Below are 18,727 nucleotides of genomic sequence, written 5' to 3'. Positions count from 1 at the left end.
GAACTTTCGAGTTTTCTCAGCGCTAGACTAGGAACCGTCCTTACTGCCTTAACATGGTGCTTTGGTTCCTCAGACAAAAACACGCTTCTGTAAGATTAGCATTAAAGTATAATCTATTATTATTCTTTTATTTAAAGATAATTTCCTCTTTAAAAAGCCACATACAAATCAAAATGACTCATGGTATGTTGTTTAAAAATTCACTTTAACTATGCTTAGCGTGCCCTTTGACTCTTGAATATCTGAGAAGACCTGCAACCGGATTTAATTTCAGTCCTACTTCCTGACCTCAGCCAGCTTCCTGTGGCTTGAGGGCAGCTACCCTTTACATACAAAAGTTCATAAAACTTGATTTTTAAGAAAAATTTCATCAGACCATCAAGCCACTCATTCCTGCAGCCCACTCTTGCCACATCTGCAAGTTATTCCCCTTTCTCTGCCCCCACCCACAGAAGAGAAGCCAATATGGACAAAACCAGACCAGGGGCAGAGGTAAAAATATGAATTTTAATTCAGAACGTTTAGTGTATTTACAATAGAAAGTTTCTCTCTGGTCAAGGGACAAGAGACTAAAAAAAAAAAAAAAAAAAAAAAAAAAATCCACGTTACAAATGTGTGGACAACCTGCACCTGATGCAGGCTAATTGATTTTTGCTACTTCTGCTTCACCCAGGGTACTACCTGTGGGAAAGCGATGGTGGGAGCCTGGAGATGGTACCAAATGGCTCTCACACCCAAGTAGCAATCACAGAATGCAGTCCAGGAAGTAGTGTGAAGTTATTCAACTGTTGCTAAAATACATATATATATATATATATATGTACACATACACAGTCCCATTTGCAGTTAGATCAGATTCAGCAAATTGTTCAGAGATAGACAAGCAGGTAGACACAAGCCTACTGACCTGTGTGCGAGCACAGATTTGCAGAGGCACTCACACTACCACCCTCTGAGCACCACGCTTCTCACCCAGACACACGCACGCATTCCTTTCCCCTCTGCACTTGGACAAACACACAGGCAGGTATTTTGTTAATGCTATCTTACATGGTTTCTAGGCACAGAAAACAAAAACTCGAGAAAAAAGCACCAACCCTCTCATCTGACTCACTGGCTCAGAATCCTTATTCCTCTTGAACCTGAGGGAAGTGGGGTTGTGGAAAGGATAACGTCCTCCCGTTTCTCACTGAGCCTCCACTTCTGAATCTCCATGACTCTTTTGCCACAGCGATAACTAGTTGATACCGAAAGGGGGCAATCCTCTCCTGCTCCCAGAAACAGGCACATCCTCCTACCGCTTCCCTTGAGTCAGATGAAGCAATCAAAGGGCTGCAATGTGAGCCAGTTCAACTGTCTGATCTTGCAGAAAAACAGATCTGCAAAAAGTGAGCGAGTACTTTACCATCTCAACAGCCAGCTTAACCAAGTCACCCTACAAGTTTACCCACTGCATGGTGGGTGGAGCACCTGTTTCAGCAACAACTTGTCCATAGAGCAGCTGATCTATCAAGTCACTCTGAGCTCCTGTTTTCATCTTGGTCAGAGTCCACACACACCACTTCCTTTACAAGGTGCTTTCCCTCCTTGGGAAAGGAGCTGTTGCAGAGGTCTGTCATGGCTTAAAGGTGTTGAACTACATGGTGGTTGAGAAGCAAACCTCAGCCTTCCTCCAGCATAAATCTGCTGCTGTCTCCAACAAACCCAGCTGAAGAGTGTTAGAAAGATAGGGAGGTATGGGAAAAGGAAGACAGAAAAGGAAGGGAGTTATGGTCCTCTCTTGAGAGTCATAGTAAGGGCAACTAAAGCAGAAACAGATTAAAGATGGCTGTGGAGGCTGCAAGGTTGAGGAGAGTTCTGGTTTAGCAGAGCCTCTTGAATAGCTTCACTGCAGCCACTCAGCTCCATCTGGTTGAGAACACAGCTGATGTGCTCCACAGTTGCAGCATGGCCCATGCGCAGTTTCCACAGTCTAAGCATTTCATACTGGGCATCTCGTAAACGCCGATGCTCCATCTCAATTCGCTCTAGATCATAGTCACTCAGACCCAGACGCCTCACAAACTCTTTCCACCGAGACGGTGGTACGTGATCCACCACAGTGTAGAGAATAGCAGGATCTGTGAAAAGAGAAGAAATAAAGTGTGAGAACGAGGATTCTGCAGCCTCAAGGAGAATGAAAATAATGCAGGGCTGGATGGTGCCTGGGATCATGCATTGCCCCCTCCTGTTCAGGTCTTCTACAGAGTAGTCACACAAACTCCTGCGATGTCCAGACTTGCTCTTAGCCCTCAAAAAGCAATGGGAATGCTTCCATATTGTGTAAGGTTATGAGCAGAGCTGAGCATGCACACTTAGGGCACTGCTGCCACACATTCCTGCAAAAGGAATGCTCTGGGTCATCATCCCAGAGGCATTAAGACTGACAGCATGTCACCACATACGACAATCCATTTTGCTGGTAGGGAAAAGAGACAACAGAAAGGCCTTGCATAGATGGTTAGCATGTACAGCCTCACAGACTTTGGGCATGCTTCTGCCTTTGTACTGTGCCATGCATGAAGTATACACACAGGTCATGCACACTGGGTAAGGTCTGTCCAACATCCTCCTAGCCGCATCTCCATAATCAGGTTCTCATTTGTCTGGGGAAGGAGGGAAGGACAGGGGAGTTTCACTTACTGTCTGGAAGCTGTGTCCTCCTGGCAGGTCTGACACAGTCTGGTAGCTCATGTGAACTTTGCGGCAGAGGTGCAGGTGGTGGTGTTGCATTCACTGACAATTGCGTTTCCTTCTGGGACTCAGGAAGAAGGATGGAAATTTCACTTCTTTTTACCTCAACCTGAAAGACACATTTTCTTAGTCCTGAATCACCTGCAGCAGCACAATACACCTGTCTCCTGCAAGGAACCACTAGTTTTATATAGTAAAATTTATCCAAGATAGGTGGGGAGCAGGTGCTGAGGTTTTAGTTCTTCCTATATGCCTTGTCTGAGCAGAAGGCACCAAACATTTCTTTCCAGCAGAACCCAAGGAGTTTAACTCTCTTTTGGCATCAAAAAATAGTAGTCTGGAAAAAATATTTCTTTACAAAATCAAGTAAGGCTGGGACCCGAAATCACCACCATTCTACAAGCTCCACGTGCCACCTTTCTCATCAGCCTTCTCTGTAAGGCTGTGGAAACCCCACCTCAGCTACTGCTTGGGCCCTCTTAACTGCAGAACAACATTGGGCCTTAGAGAACACTGTGGAGCAGCACCGAGAGGCTTGTGTGGTCAAGATCTGAAGTAAAATTAGTTAAATCCTCCAAGCTTGGGGTATATAGGGAGAAAAAGGGATTAAGGACCAGCTATCTGAAAAAAATGCATCCAGAAAGAAAAAAAGAAAAAACCCAGAAGTTTGAAAAGCATCCTCTAGAAGAGGGGAAGTAAAATGTTAATGGCTCCACCCTCTACAGGAAAAGACTTCTGAATTAAACAGCCCTATTACTCAGCTCATTTGAAAATACAAGGCCTATAAACAGCCCATGGGGAAAAATGTTACTCTGGATCCCAGGCTAACATAGTTGAAAGCGGAAAGCAAGCTCTTACACCCATCATCTTGCTTACCTCAGGTACTGGCTCCTTGGTTGTCTGTGGCAAAGAAACTTTAAAGAAAAAAAAAGAAAGCAGAAATTATTTTCACTTCCTCACATCCCAGAGAAAACAGGAAAGCAACTATTCGCAATCCTACCCTCAAAAAGGTTTTATAGCAAAATGCACATCTCCCAGCAATGAGCTCACATGCACTTCCAGTCACAGCTACTGGTGTGGATGCAGAGTTGTAAGAACTGCACCAATAAGCTTAGCTGTCAAGTTCTCATGTTCCTCTGGCCTTGCAGCAAAGCCCAGTAACAGGATCCCACTTTTCCCCTCACACGTGTGCATACACAAACACACAGAGGATGATGTCTATCCCCATTAATATCACTGCATATGCTGCTGTACTCACCACAGGAGTAGAAAGATGATGCTATCCCATTTTCCTGGACCAGCTTCACTACTTTATTTACAATGTAGAGGACAGAAATAACTCCAAATATTGCAACAATGATGCCAAGGACAAGGCTCCCATCTAGTCAAAAGGAAGAGGGCAAATGAGTGAGTGACTGAGAAAGGAGGAGGTAAGTGCTAGAGGAAGAACAGCAAGTGAAGATGTGCAGATGGTAGGGAGAAAAAGAATAATGGTTTGAGAGAGTGGAGAAAATAACACTTTACAAAAGGCATTAACAGAACAAAAGCCCACACTGAAAAGATTCCACTGTCTCTCAGTTCCCCCAGTACTCACTCAGCCCAGATGGAGTCGGTGAGGTAGTCACTGGGCTATGACACTGCAAGCATTCTTCTCCAATGCAGCTGAAAGAGCGAATCAGAGAGGAGAGCATGCATGAAATGAAGCACCAGTCATTTGTGACAATCCTAAGTAACAGAGAAGTCAAGATGAGCCTGCAAAGCAGAGCAATGCAGTGTGACTAGTGACTTTGGGTTCTTAAGTGGGCTGACGCCTACATGGAGAAGACTGAGGGTGGCAGAGGGGAAGACTCAATTGCCCTAGAAAGGCAGAATGTTGTAAAGGTATGTCAAGATGGACAGAGCCCTGAGAAAAAATTTCCTCCCCCTGTGGGGCTTGTGTCTGCAGTGTCTCCTACTCAGTGGAGGGGCATACAGAGAAAAAAAGCTCACCTGTTGCAAGGCTTGCAAACATTACTAAGTGTCAGGAAGAATCGAGGCTTACACCTGCAAATTGTGTCTCTGTTCTTTGAGCCTGTAAAGAAAAGAAGAAACTGTTGCCATAAACTGGACTGAGAAGAAAACAAAAGGAGAAGAATCCACTGCAAGATGGGTGGGAGATTATCCCTCATTGAGCCTGGAGAACTGCTACTGAAGAAGAGAAAAAGGATACATTTGAGGACAGGGTTGAGGGAGGATAAAAATAATAAAAAATAAGGGTACCACTGTCCTGGTAGGTGAGGGACCTCTGTAGAGGCTTGGAAACGGACTAAAATTACAGTGCAGCTGAAATTGGTCTAACGGATAATGACAGTTCCAATGCAAAAGCAGGGAAAGTCACTCAAGTTCAAGCACGAGAGGAAGGGGAAATCACATTAGTCAGGCAAAGATGAGGGAGAAGTGGTCCCTGAGCAGCTGGGACTGGTGAGGAAGTCAGTTCAGGGCAGGGAGAAATCACTTCAAGCCATGGGACACACATCCACTCTTATGATCTGCTATGCTGTGAGTGGAAGGGGTAAGAAATGAAAGAGCTATTGCTTCTAAGCAAGTCACAGTATGGAGACTGAGTAAAACAGGTGTGGGGAGGAGCAGACAAGAATAGTGATGGAAGGACATAAAGTTGCATGAGGGGAGGGAAACAGGTACTAGAACAGGCAGCGTGCATTCTGTGGCAAATGAGGGACAGGACTAAAACAGTTCAACGTCAGCCAAGAGGGAAGGAAATTGCTCAAGGGCAGTGTACGATGATGACCCTTGAGGATAGGTGTAAGCATGGAAACTGTGACAGAGAAAGATTACCAAGCACCAGAGGGAAAGCATTCACGAGCAAGACAGCAAGCCTCACACTAAGCAGGGTAGGAGAAAGGAAAGGGATCAGGAGAAGCAGAATTTGCAAAGAAGAGGGGATAGCTTCAGGACAACAAGGTAAGGAGTATTTAAGGGACACGAACAGAATTAGCCTACAGCACAAAGTGGAGGGCAGCAAGCAGTATTTGGTTAAAATCTCCGATTCCTGACTGGAGATGAGGCAGCTTGGGACAGCTAACATGGGTACTTCTCCCAAACAACTGCACCATCCCCAGGTCCCACCCAATGCCACTGGGTACAGTTCAGCATTACCTGAGCAGCTCTTTACTTTAAAACACTGCACAGTACACTGTGGTGGTTCAGCAACTGACTGACAAGCAGTTCAGCTGGGCACCAGAACCAGCAGTATTTTCAGTCATTGTACTCAAAGTGCTTCCAGCAGTTGGTGAGGGAAATGCAACGAGCATCAAGAAGGTAAGGGGGAAACCTGCTCTAGAGCATAAAGAACTTGCTTCAGTACATGCAAGGCAGAGGTACCAAAGTTAAGTAGAAAATAACTCCTCACAACAGCCAAAACCAAGAAACCATTCAAGGGCAAAAGGAAGGTAGAAACTGTGATAGAAAACAGGGATTGTTGCCAAGGCAGGCAAAAAATGGCAGCCTTTCTGGGGAAAGGGGGCAGGCAAAACCAAGAGTTGTTCCAAAACTACAATCACTTCAGGGCAAGGCACGGCAGTGTGTCAGAAAGCGAACAGAGGGCTGTTATTGTCTACCCTAGTACAGTATGTCCATATCCGTGCCATACTCACAGTTGGCAATAATCCCATTGACACACGAGCTGCAGTTCCTACACTGGAAGAGATCGGACAGGCCAATCTGATATTGATTCTTCCGACAGCCACATACGGTATCTTGCTTTGGGCTGCAAGGGGTCTCTACTATCTGCTGGAATTCTGAGGAAAAAAAAAAAAAAAAAAAAAAGGAGAAGCAATTATTCCAACCTCTTCCCTCGCCTGCAGCTGAGGGCACTGTTATGATGACACGTACTGTTACCCCCTAATCTTCCCAGAGAAAGGCCCAAAAGGCCTGCAAACTGTGTCTCAGACTGTAGTAATCTGGTAACTCTTATTCCTGCTGTCCCCAATCCCTTCCCATACACTGTCCTTCCAACTTTTCCAAGCTTCCTCACTCACCTTACCATCCCCTCCAGCCCCCCACCCACAACTACCACCCATTTTCCTCAAGTCCTGTAGATAACTCACCTGTACGGCAACGTGTACACTGGAAGCATTTAGACATGGTGTTATCAACAGCTGTGAATGTGCCATTAGCACACGGAAGACAGACAGGTGCCTGGTCAGGCCGATCACAGTCTTTTGCCTTGTAGGTACCTGCAAGAAAATCACTTAACAGAGCTCTGAAAGGAAAGCAAACGTGTTGTCTTAAGGAGGACGGGAGTCACTGATTCCTCAGAGAAACTCTGGAGGTGGTTGTGTAAGGACTGAGGATGCTTTCTCTCACCAGCATTAAGGACAGTGACAGCCCAAAAGAAGAGACAAGGAATAAGAATTCATCTGGGCTGTGATAGCTACCAAGGAAAGGGAGCACTGATGTAGCTGGAGGACAGAGACAGTTTCAGAGTGCAGGACAGGGAAATACCTCTAAGGTGAAGGTCACTATTACTGTACTTATTTTACATACCTGCATGGCACCTCATGCAGCAGTGGGTCTCTCTGGGATGTAGGTATTGTCCTAGTTGACACTGCACCAGCCTCTTTTCTCTCCTCAAGGAGTTAGAGGGGTCTCTTCCATCCAAAGCTACCCGATGGACTTGCAGTGTATACGGCACTGGAGCAATTTCTACAGATTCCTTCGTCAACACGCAGACAAATGTTAGGATAACCTGCAAATAGAGGGAAAGGGAGAGAGAGGGAAAGAAAGAGGAAGAGAAACAAGGTGAGAAAACATCATATCCCCTGGCAGACTGTACAGCTGACTTCAGCACTTACAATTAAATTTTATTATAACAGTGAGTTCAGTTGACTTGACCAATTCTGGTATTAGGACCTTCCACTGACAAATGTGGGGGGGGGGAGATTATTTACCAAAAAAAATCCCGACATACCCACGCCTGTCATCTGTGTTATTAATATGCCATACAATGGTCTCTATGACAACCTGGCTGTATACAAAGCAAATACTTTTTGTGACATGCAATTTATAGATGGAATGCCTTGAAAATGCTGCAGCTTGCAAGAAAGTTACTCAAGAGCAAAGGAATGTTTCTATTAAGGAAGGCAGTAAGACTGCCCATCTAGAAAAAGTTCCAGAGAGAAGAATGCATCCAGTACTTGCAGTTCTAATGAAGGAATAAACCAGATGGGAAGTTTGGAATAAGAAGGCAGAGGAGGATCTCACTGATGCAAAGTACAGAAAAGCTTCCAAAACTCCTCCTGAGCAAGCCAGCCCTAGAAACGTGGGAAAGTTTGGTTTTCAACTTCTGCCCATTAAATGTACATTCTTCCTTTTAAACTGCAGCTGTTAACACTCAGTCTGAACAGCCTGCCGCACTTATTTCTTTAATTCCTGTAAGATTTACTTGCTAATTTTCATTTTGAAGATCACTGCTGTCAAGAATTTTAATGGAAATACTAAGACTGGCATGACTGCAGCATGACTGTAAGAGAACATGAGCGTGTGTACACACACAAGTACACACACGGGAAGGAACAGCAGAACAAAGGGTTAAGAGAACAGCCTGTACCAATAATGAAGGACACCATTCCCTGGACATTGTTTTCAGGACACTATTCCCAGCAGCAAAATTGAGAAATGTGCTGTTTATGTCATGGCCAAAAGGTCTACACTGTGGTAAGAAACAGCATAAATGACTCATTAGCAAAAGACCCTGCACCAGGAGGATGGTAACAAGACGGTTGCAGCGTATCACAAACAAGATTCTTTCGCCTGTTGGCCCAACAGAAAAACAGACCCTAAGCATGTATTTCAAACATGCATTCACACAAGGAAAAAACTTACAATAACAAAAAGGTTAAAAAAAAAAACAAAAACAAACAAAAAAAACCCCACAAAACCAGGAAACAACAATTTATAGAGCTTGAAGTCAGCAAGCTTCTACTGCAAAGGCCCATCCCATACAAGTTGATGACTCCCAAAGGGTATGATGGACTTCTCCAAAAACTAGTTTGTAGTGCTATGAAGAACCCCAGTGGCACGATGAAGACTTGACAGCCAGTGTCCCTTGTCATCTGCGTTGCAAACAAGTGATCCTGGCCACGCCACATGAACATAAGTGTGTTGGTGCTTCTGAGTATGTCGTAGAGAGTGTGTGCCAATGTAGCCCATGCATCTGTGATTGCATCTATGATTGCGTGAATGTATGAAAATCAACTCATTTTTTTGCAAATAAACACCACCCTGCCCCGTCCATACAATCTCACACCAAGTTTTACTACACTAACTTCCCTACATTGTAATTCTTTCCCAGCTTGCTTTTTTGAAAGTGGGAAGATGCCTAGCTGTACAGGCACAGCTTCAGAGTTCTGTTTCTTTTTGCTTTTTCAGCTAGGAGAGTTATAGCAAAAGCAAAGTAAACCAATAAGGGTAAACCACAATGCTGATACCAATTTTGTGGTTGCAAGCTTAAGAACGGATACGCAAAATGAGATGGCTTATGACAGCCCCATGCTGTCCTGTTTCTCTCAAAATTAAAGCCTTGGGGGAGAAAGGTACATACATGAAAGCAACTTAAAACCTCAAGAAGGATAGGATTTTGCAACTCTGACAAAGCAAAAAACCCGTTTTTCAGAGAGCTCTGTCATATAAAGACATATTCAATAGACCAGGTGCTAAAAAGGCGAACAGGAAAAAGAGCGCCACATATTTAAATAGCTATCCTTTCAGACTTAATTAGCTGACCACAAGATAAACACAAGCACTCCAACAACAATTCAGTAAGAAATAGAACTCGTTGCAGCAGCTAGCAATCTTCCAAGATTGATTGCTTGCAGGAAAAAAAGTAAAAGATCATTCACACAGATGGTCTGACAGCAACAATAAAAAATCCTCATTCTCTACCCAATGATTAATCCCCTGATATGGGAATATATACAGCCAGCCCATAAGTCAGACAAGTCAGCAACAGGAACAACAGAGGAAAACTTCAAAGATCAAGCCAAAAACACATAGAAGATTGGTCAGATACACCTTCAAAACCAAAAGAAAACAGGAAAGGTGTTCTCAATTTTTCAGATTAAGTGAAAGCATTGTCTATAAGTGTAATCAAACGAGAGTTAACACATTATTATTAATCAAAATCTGAGGAACAGGGAGTCACAGACCACAAGTGACTCAGAAACCAATGACTCGGCCTTCCAGAAAAATCATTCACATGGCAGAAAAAAAAAAAACCACCACCACCATCTTAAGCAGCTCCCTAAGGAATTCAGCAGTATACTGCTGAATACCAATGACAGACTTCATATAATTCAAGAAATACATGAAATTAGAATAGAATAGACTCCTTCAGTTGGAAGAGACCTACAACAATCATCTAATCCAACTGCCTGACCACTTCAGGGCTCACCAAAAGTTAAAGCATGTTGTTAAGAGCATTGTCAAAACGCCTCCCAAACACTGACAGGCTCGGGGCATCGACCACCTCTCTAGGAAGCCTGTTCCAGTGTCTGACCACCCTCTCGGTAAAGAAATGCTCCCTGATGTCCAGTCCAAACCTCCCCCGGTGCAGCTTTGAACCATTCCCACGAGTCCTACCCCTGGATCCCAGGGAGAAGAGCTCGGCATCTCCCTCTCCACTTCCCCACCTCAGGAAGCTGTAGAGAGCGACGAAGTCGCCCCTCAGCCTCCTCTTCTCCAAATGAGACGAGCCCAGAGTCCTCAGCCGCTCCTCAGAGGACATGCCTTCCAGCCCTGTCACCAGCTTTGTTGCCCTCCTCTGGACGCATTCAAGGACCTTCACGTCCTTCTTAAACTGCGCGGCCCAGAACGGCACACAGCACTCAAGGAGAGGCCGCACCAACGCCGCATACGGCGGGATCATCCCCTCTTGAGCGGCTGGTCAGGCTGTGGTTGATGCCCCCCAGGGTGCAGGTTGCCCTCTTGGCTCCCAGGGCACACACCGCTGGCTCGCATTGAGCCTGCTGTCGACCAGCCCCCCCAGATCCCTTTCTGAAGAGCTGCTCTCCAGCCACTCCTCTCCCAATTTACACTCGTGCCCGGCGTTACACCATCCCAGGTGCAGAATCCGGCATTTGGACTTGTTAAATTTCATTCCGCTAATGATAGCCCAATGCTCCAATCTATCTAGATCCCTCCGCAAGGCCCCTTATCCCTCCAGAGAGTCAATTGCACCTCCCAGTTTGGTATCATCAGCAAACTTGCTAATGGTGCATTCAACTCCTGCATCCAGATCGTTGATAAATACATTGAACAGAACTGGCCCTAGAATTGAACCCTGAGGAACACTGCTGGTGACAGGTCACCAGCCAGATGAGGCTTCAGTCCTTGGTAAATGGAGCTACAAGTCATTGATAACAGCTCACCAAGGCAAAGTTTAGAGGTCCTCTACAACTGAAATAAGGTGATTTTCCATTTTACAACATGCTCTGATTCTACTCGCCAGGAGAAAGAACGAGTACCTACTAACCAATGCTGCAGAGAAAAGTGGACAGCATGTATTACCTAAGACAAATGATAATTCAAACCACCAAACCACATCATGCACACCGGTGATTCATGTTTTTAGTGAGTGGGGACTGCCCAGGAAAAAAAAAAAAAAAAGCGTCAGCAGAAACTCTAGGTTTTACTTCTGAAACTGCTGCAGAAAGAAACAAAATATGGCAGATGAAAACTAGAAGGCTGCTTCCTTAAATCATTCCACCCCTCTGGGTAACAGCTATGTGCCCCGCACATTCTCCTCACATGTGATGCAATCCTAGTTCCTTCTCATGTCTCATGCCTGTGCTTACTGCCTGACAGCTACAGTGGAAAAAAAACAACACTGCACAAGCTCAAAAGTTCTTCTATGCAAAGTTTTAGCAGCTAAGACAGGAGTTAGGAGCCTCTGCGCCATCTTCAACCTCAAATACTCTTGAATTACTGCCACCACTACAGTTCACACCCTTGCTGCTGCTTCTGCCTCAACAGACCATGCACATAGAGAACTGTAAGGCGACATCTCTAAAGAGTAAAGCAAAGAAAGAAAGGAACAGCAAAGATAAAAGTGAAGAATGCAGCAAGAGTCAAGAAAGATGGGGGTGGAGGCGATGGAAATAAGAAGGGACATTTGAGACCAGTGTTCTCAGGCCAAGGAGAAAAAAGGCACAGTATCAGAAACAGAGGGACAGCGCAAGGAAGCGCAGCATATCAGGGCTACCATATTATCACCTGCCAATGTCCACAAGGCTAGGAAATACCAAATTACTCAGCACAGATGCCGTAGCTCTGTATCATGCGCTCTGCGCTCCCTGTGCAGAGCTGTAGCCCTGCTGCTACCTGCAAGGCTCCTCACTCTCAGGGAGAAGAGCAGAGGAAGCAGGGACAATGACACACTGGCGCGACAGTATGACAGGAGAGCGAGGATAGAGAGGGTTGTGGTGGGAGTGAGACTCCCCTCTCCTAGAAAGCCAGTGGATGCCTAGAGGTGTCCAGAGTGGACCAAGGCCAGTCACAGAATGCAAACTGAGTGGGAAGGGAGAGATTAGACAGGTGGGAAGTGACTCCTGCCCCACATGCAGCGCCTCAAGACCCCATGCCTGTTCATGGGAACTAATAGGAAGGCAATACTTGCTGGAGCAGATGCTCGGGTACTAGTATTCCAAACAATTCAAATTATATTCCCCATCACTAAGTTAATGTTTAAAATAGTTCCAAATTAATAATTTCCAGAGTTCAAATCTCCTTAATACAAAAGCATAAAGCTGAAAATTTCAGAATAAAACGATTTTATAAATCCAGATGTGCTGTTAAAATCCAGAGATTAGGAGGCTTACTCCCTTTTTTGTACACACCTAACATATTCATCATTTAATAAAGTGTTTCTCCACCGACAACTTATTCAACTGCTTCTGTCAAAAAAGACTTCCATTTTTCATATTCCATTTTTAAACTAAAGAACTACCTGCAAATAAAAGGCATTACAAGCCATTAGAATTTCTCAAATATTTCTTAATAGAAACTTCCCTTTGCTCAAGTGTTGAGCATGATAAACACCAATGCACAAGTACTCTACATATCAGTTATCTGTTAGCCTTTTTGATGAGCCATAAAAAGTTAGCCACCTTGGAAGTTTGGAGGAAAACAGAGATCCTGCTCAGAGTAATGAGCTACCAAAGAAATCAGGTGCAAAATTACCCTTATGTTCTGTGACTGCTTCAGCCTCTTCCAAAAGCTCTTCGACGTTTGCAATTTTTTTTTTTTTTAGTTTGCTCTACAAAGATACATGGGAAACCAGAACTTCTGCTTTACACATTGAGAAATGTAGATTAAAGCAACATTTACAGGAAGCTTTTCTCATTGTTCACTAAAACCTGGAAATGTCAAAAGGAGGATACAAGAGCTATTATTATAAATAATCCTCCATTTTATGAAGATCAGATGGAGGAATGCTGTATTTCAGGCCTTGTCTAAAATCAGGAGACTGGTAATAGCTTTCACGCAATGAAGAAAAGCCTTAGAAATCTTAATTTAAAACCAAAAAAACCCTGTGATTTATCTATAAAGATCATGGACTTCATAAAATGTGTGTGTGTATATATACAGTATATAAAGTTAGAAGTTTTTATTTCATATTAGCAGAGCGAAGGAGTGGAAGAGTCAGAAGCCGATCACAACCGTAAGACAATAACTTTTTAATTTTTCCTTAGAGGACCCAGTGGTGAACACTACATCACAGCCCTGAGTTCACAGACATGCGATACCCCAGTAGTTTGCCTGCCTGTATTCAGGGCTGAGTTCGACAGCGCAGCTGTACAGCCTTGCATCAGAGCATCGTCAGAGCCAAGAGCTGCGGGAAGGCTCAGCGAGGGCCTCCCCCTTCAACCCCGAGCTGATTTTCAGCTGGGCACGAGCCCTTAGCCCCTGCCCACGCTGTGCCGAAGCCATGCTCGTGCCTCTTGTCAGTGACTCACTAGGTGAATTTTTTAAAGAGTCGGGCAATTGTCACGTGGTGAGTCCTACTCATTGGAACTGACATACTCCTGTTTGTTTGAATAGAGAAACATAGCAACATTGCTTTGAGATGTGCCTTCTACCATGAGGTTCCCAAGACCACAATAGAAAGATCTGTGTTACCAAGGGTTCAAAGGAAGCACTCGGTTATCCAGGGAAGAGGACAAGATTATGGAAGAGAACACAAGACATCTGCCCCAAATAAAAACAAAGCCCCTTTGTGATCACTAAAGAAAATGGATAAGGAGCAAAATGACAAAATTGGTTTTACCCCAAATAACACTGGTAATGCAGAAAACGGATTACTTAATAAAAAGTAAGGGAAAGGCATCCAAACTGACAATACTGATTACTTGTGAGAACTAAAATTACCACATAATTGCAATTAGCACAGACTTGGATATCAACACATTCCGTTTGGCTGGAAGTGGACAGTCATCAAAAATAGAAATTAAAATTAGATTAATAAGCAGATAAAAAGTTGAACAAACCTGGTTGGAGAAAACAATCAGAAATGCAATCAAATGCTATGAATTATTAGGAAAGGATTTGAGGACAAAACAGAAAGCATTGTTATGCCAATATATAAATCCATAAGGATTAAATCCAGACTGTAGTTCTGGTCCCCAATCCTCAGAATATAAATTAAGACAGATATTATACAAAGAAAGGTAACAAGGACAATCAGTGGTACAGACTGGCTGCCATAAAGGGAATGATTAAAAATACCGGTCTATAAATGAGAAAACTGAGCAGACAGTACTATAGCAGGCCTTAAAGTCATGAATGCCATGGAGAAGGTGAACTGGGATAGCTGTTCTCTGTCTCTTCCAAAGCAAGAAGAGGCATCACATAAAACAAGCAGGAGACAGGTTCAAAAAAAAAAAAAAAACAAAAAACAAACAAACAAAAAAAACCACACCACCACTTTTTTAGCCAACACATAGCTGAGGTGTGGGACTCCCTGCCAGAATGCTGGGGGTGCCAGAAACCTGCCTGGCAATCATCACACTCATCAGCAGAAGAAAAACCACACTCAGGGGTCCAAAATATGAAGACACCATTTTGACTCGGGAATTCCTACAGTCACAGATCACTGGAAGCTGGGAAAGTATTTTTATTTTTCATTGTAGTACGCTTGCCCTGCTCCAAACTTCTTGGTAGATACCTGCTGTTGGCCACTACTGGAAACAGGATGGTAGGCCCAACAGTTCTCTCTTACAATGCACTTGGTGGCTTGATTTTCAATTTTTATATAACATAGCTTCTAACTTCAAAATTGCAATTCCTCCCTTTACCTTCAAAAGGAATCAATGCCAGAAGCACCCTTGTGGCTATTTTTTATTCATAAAACTGAACTGCCTTTAATAAATTAAACTATTTTTTTTTTTTTTTTTTCTTAAATGAGACCGAAAACACACTGGCCTCAGCAAAGACAGCTGCCACTTTTTCCACTGTGAAAGTTAGGAGTGCATGGGGAAAACACAGAGGACCTGGAAATGAGATTACAGACACACAAAAAGAGAAAATGCATGGAAACAAGCTACAGGAAATTTTGAAGAATCAGAGGAAACATAAAAGAATGAGCAAACTAGAAGGGGGGCATCAAGGGAATAAGAAAGGCCATGAGGGCAAACGTGGGATGATATGGAAAGTAAATAGAAGATGGAAGGCCATGCAAGAGAGTGAGAGTTATAACACTGAAAAAAATAATATGATTTTATGGAAAAGATAAACATTATCTGTAATGAGTGAGTGTGGTGTTACTGAGAACTTGAAATGACATGAGCATAGGAGGGGGAAAATGTCCTCAAAAAGAAAAAGAAATCCCACTGAAGGACACTCTTCCTCCAGCATATTATTTAACTGAAGACAATAAAATTAATTTGGGGAATCCAATGATTTTTTTGTGCATTTTATTGCCAACAGCATGAATAATATCACATATAGTATCTGAATTACAGCAAAATGTGTGCACCACTATACTTAAGTGAGAAATACACTTTTCCAGGTTTGCTAACTGCTTTGAAATCTGTATTTAAGTCAACGGTTTATGTATCCTACCCTAGGCCCTAAGATTGTAAGTGATCCACAGTTAGAGTCAAGGTGTAGAGCGCTCCTACTCCACAGTTTTAGTCCTGTTGTCCTGCCAGTGCTAGTCGTAACTCTATTACCTGGTTTCTCAAAGCTTCCCAGTGCAAAAAAATAGAGCTTTTGGAAGAAGGTAACTTTGAGTAGTGTTGTCACAACTTTTTGACAGCAAATTAACAACTAACCCAACATTACAAGTCCCGTGCAGTCAAGCACAAGTGTTTGTTACTAGGATGCTCAGGTATTTAGGGATAAACAGTTTGACCTTGTAACTTCTATACCAGAATTCATAGCCACGTCACGATGCTAACTAAGTGACACCACCCCAACTGTCACTGCTTTATCACACATCTGCTGATACTGAATGGTCGTTCACCTCTAGCAGTCAGGTTATTCATAGAACTCTCGGATTTCTTTTACAAGTAACTTTTTCACCTGCAAAATTACAACAGACAGCTTAGAAATCTTGACCTAGGATACCCAAGAAGGCTAAAGAAGATTTACCAGCGAAGGCAAACTTGCTTTTAAACAAATCCCATGGTTTGGGGCGCAGGTACAGCCCGCTAATCTTTGTTTAAACGCCCGCAGAGTGGCAATAATGCTTCCCTTGCTTTAATAACAGCAACGCGCCCATCCCCGTCCCCGGCGGTACGACCGCAAGCACCTGCGGCCGACGGCACAGCAAAGCGGAGCCGGCTGAGTCAGAGGCGGCTCGTCCTCCCCCGCTGGCAGCCGAGCCCCGCACACCGGCGGCGGGGAGCCCAGCACCGGACGGCTCCGTGCCGGGATAGCCCCGCGCCTCGCGAGTTAAAACGGCCGCGCCGCGGACTCCAGGAAATCCTCCGCCGTTCCCGTAAATCCAGCCGCCTTTTCCCTGACTCAGGGATCAACCCCGGAAACGGGGTCGGCGAACCCAGCGGTGGGCAGGGAGGGAGGGAAGGAAGGAGCAAGCACCGCCGGCCTCGCCTCACCGGCCCCGCAGCCCGGTTACACCGCACGGCGGCCAGGTGACGGCGAGCCTGGCGCGGCTCGGCTTCCCGACCGGCTCCAGCCTCCCGCTCCACCACGACAGCCCAACCTCGCCCCTCCGCAGGAGAAAATGGCTCCCACCGCCGGCGCTGCCCCCGCCCCCGCTCCGGCACGGGGCTGCCGCCGGGGAAAGCAAAGCCCCCGCAGAGCGGGAGCAGAAAGCGGGCTGTCCGCAGACCCGGAGCGACGGGGAGCCCTACGGCGGCGAGAAGGAACGAAGGGAGCCCGGGCCCGAAAGCTCCGCGGCTGTACACCGGCGCTGCAACCCCGCAACCGGCTGCAGCTCCCGGGGCGGGAGAGAGAGCCAACAAACCGGAGCCGCCGCCGGCCGAGGCGGTGCCCCGCTGGGGCACGGTCCCGTCCCGCGGGGAGCGGCGAACCCCCCCCCCCCCCCTTCGCCGTGACTTACCGTCCCCAGCGAGCTGCAGGGCAGCGCCGGGCCGCGCATGGCTCCGCGGCCCGCTACGTCCCCATGGCAGGGTTCCCGGCGTCCAGAGGAAGCCGCCCCAGCCCTGCCCAGCCCCGGCCGGAGCAGCTCGGAGCGAAACTACCCCGTTCTCCAACTTCCTGGCAGCGGTAGCGGCGGCAGGAAAGAGGGGAGGCGAACGGGGAGGCGTCCCGCCGCCGCGCCCCGCCCTCCGCAAACCGGCTCCCGGCGGCCTTTCGCCTTCAACCCCGAGATGGACAAGCTGAAGAAGGAAGAGCCGGCGGTGCATCGGGTGGCTAAAACTGCTAGAAAATACACGGGAAAGGGAGTCAAAGGAGGGTCACCGTAACCTTAAAGTTTCCTGACGTAGGAGTGTTTCACCTCTCAGCCGTGCTTTCCACGTTAAGTTCGTGTGAAGCTTAAGCGTGTCGTTGTAAGAAAAAGGACTCTCTGCATCTTAACTGCCTTGTCAGCACCTAAATAATTTTAAAGGAAGGTATTTATCAGCCAAAACTAGCATATTTAGAGCCTGCCCTGTACTTTTTTAACTTAAAACACCCATTTTCTTGTACGCTCCTGTGAACCAGCTGCATTGACAGTGCAAACGTAACAGCAAAGCATACGTAACACTCTGCGTGAGCTCTGCTTCATTTAACATGTGCTCTTAACGATAGCGTTTAGGAAAAAAAATACAGTAAGGAATAAGTGGCTGAATGATAAAGAACTCCCCTTTATTTGTTGCCCGTTAAGACCTTGCCCTCGTGCTGTTTCAGAACTATTTCCATTCTTGAGATAACAAGCTGCCCATGTTAGCGAGCCGGTCTCGACTCCTCGCCTGCTAGGGGTGACAGGAATTGGCCGTTCTTTTCTGCAAGAGACAGGTATCACCAACAGAAGGGACTGTGAATGGAAACAGCTGCAGCACCCATCTTCCAGCTGTCAGTTTGTGACAGGGAGCGCTCCCCCCCATTTTCTGAAATCATCTCCGTACTACTGTCAAAGGCATTAAATTGAGCTACTAAGCGTTGTTTTGGAAGAATACGCCCATTTCACGTGTGTTAAGCCCAAAACACATGTACAATTCACTCTATGCGCTGCCTGAATTGCTGCAGCAACACCCATGTCCACCACGGAGTTGCTCATCTGCTGTGTGGAAGCCAGCAATGGCATGGGCACTGGACAAAATAAGGAGGGCCAGACAGCTACATAGCTCTCTTCTGCACTTCGGGCTTGGAACGGCTCTGACTTTACAGCTGCAGGTTCCAGGAGGGAAGGAAATGGCAGAATAACCTGTTACCAGGCTGCAGCCATCTCCCGAGATGGAAAAGGTTTATCAAGTTTTGTCTAGTTCATTTCCTTGCCTTGAACAAGGACAATACAAAATTATCCCCTAAA

General features: G+C 45.5%; 1 protein-coding gene across 3 annotated transcripts in view; it reads right to left on the bottom strand.

Moving 5' to 3' along the window:
* Positions 1 to 493: 493 nt before the first annotated feature.
* Positions 494 to 18,727, bottom strand: part of TNFRSF1A (TNF receptor superfamily member 1A) — a 19,105-nt gene continuing 871 nt past the window's right edge. Inside the window, exons 1-10 of one of the 3 annotated variants that reach the window (XM_030019498.2) lie at positions 17,315 to 17,523; positions 7,279 to 7,480; positions 6,840 to 6,968; positions 6,387 to 6,530; positions 4,723 to 4,804; positions 4,328 to 4,395; positions 3,992 to 4,114; positions 3,610 to 3,647; positions 2,683 to 2,842; positions 494 to 2,120 (exon numbers count right to left, since the gene is read on the bottom strand). In XM_030019498.2, coding sequence (XP_029875358.1) covers positions 1,819 to 2,120; positions 2,683 to 2,842; positions 3,610 to 3,647; positions 3,992 to 4,114; positions 4,328 to 4,395; positions 4,723 to 4,804; positions 6,387 to 6,530; positions 6,840 to 6,968; positions 7,279 to 7,480; positions 17,315 to 17,353 — 1,287 coding nt within the window. In that variant the 5' untranslated portion in view covers positions 17,354 to 17,523 and the 3' untranslated portion in view covers positions 494 to 1,818. Of the gene's footprint in view, positions 2,121 to 2,682; positions 2,843 to 3,609; positions 3,648 to 3,991; positions 4,115 to 4,327; positions 4,396 to 4,722; positions 4,805 to 6,386; positions 6,531 to 6,839; positions 6,969 to 7,278; positions 7,481 to 16,540; positions 16,748 to 17,314; positions 17,524 to 18,727 lie in introns of those variants that run through there. The other 2 variants (XM_041124732.1, XM_041124731.1) reach the window with 2 other exon arrangements.

This window comes from Aquila chrysaetos, chromosome 7 (genome assembly GCF_900496995.4).
Source record: "Aquila chrysaetos chrysaetos chromosome 7, bAquChr1.4, whole genome shotgun sequence".
Taxonomy (NCBI): domain Eukaryota; kingdom Metazoa; phylum Chordata; class Aves; order Accipitriformes; family Accipitridae; genus Aquila; species Aquila chrysaetos.
Note: the sequence above shows the minus strand (reverse complement) of the source record. Positions and strands in the feature narration are given on the sequence as shown.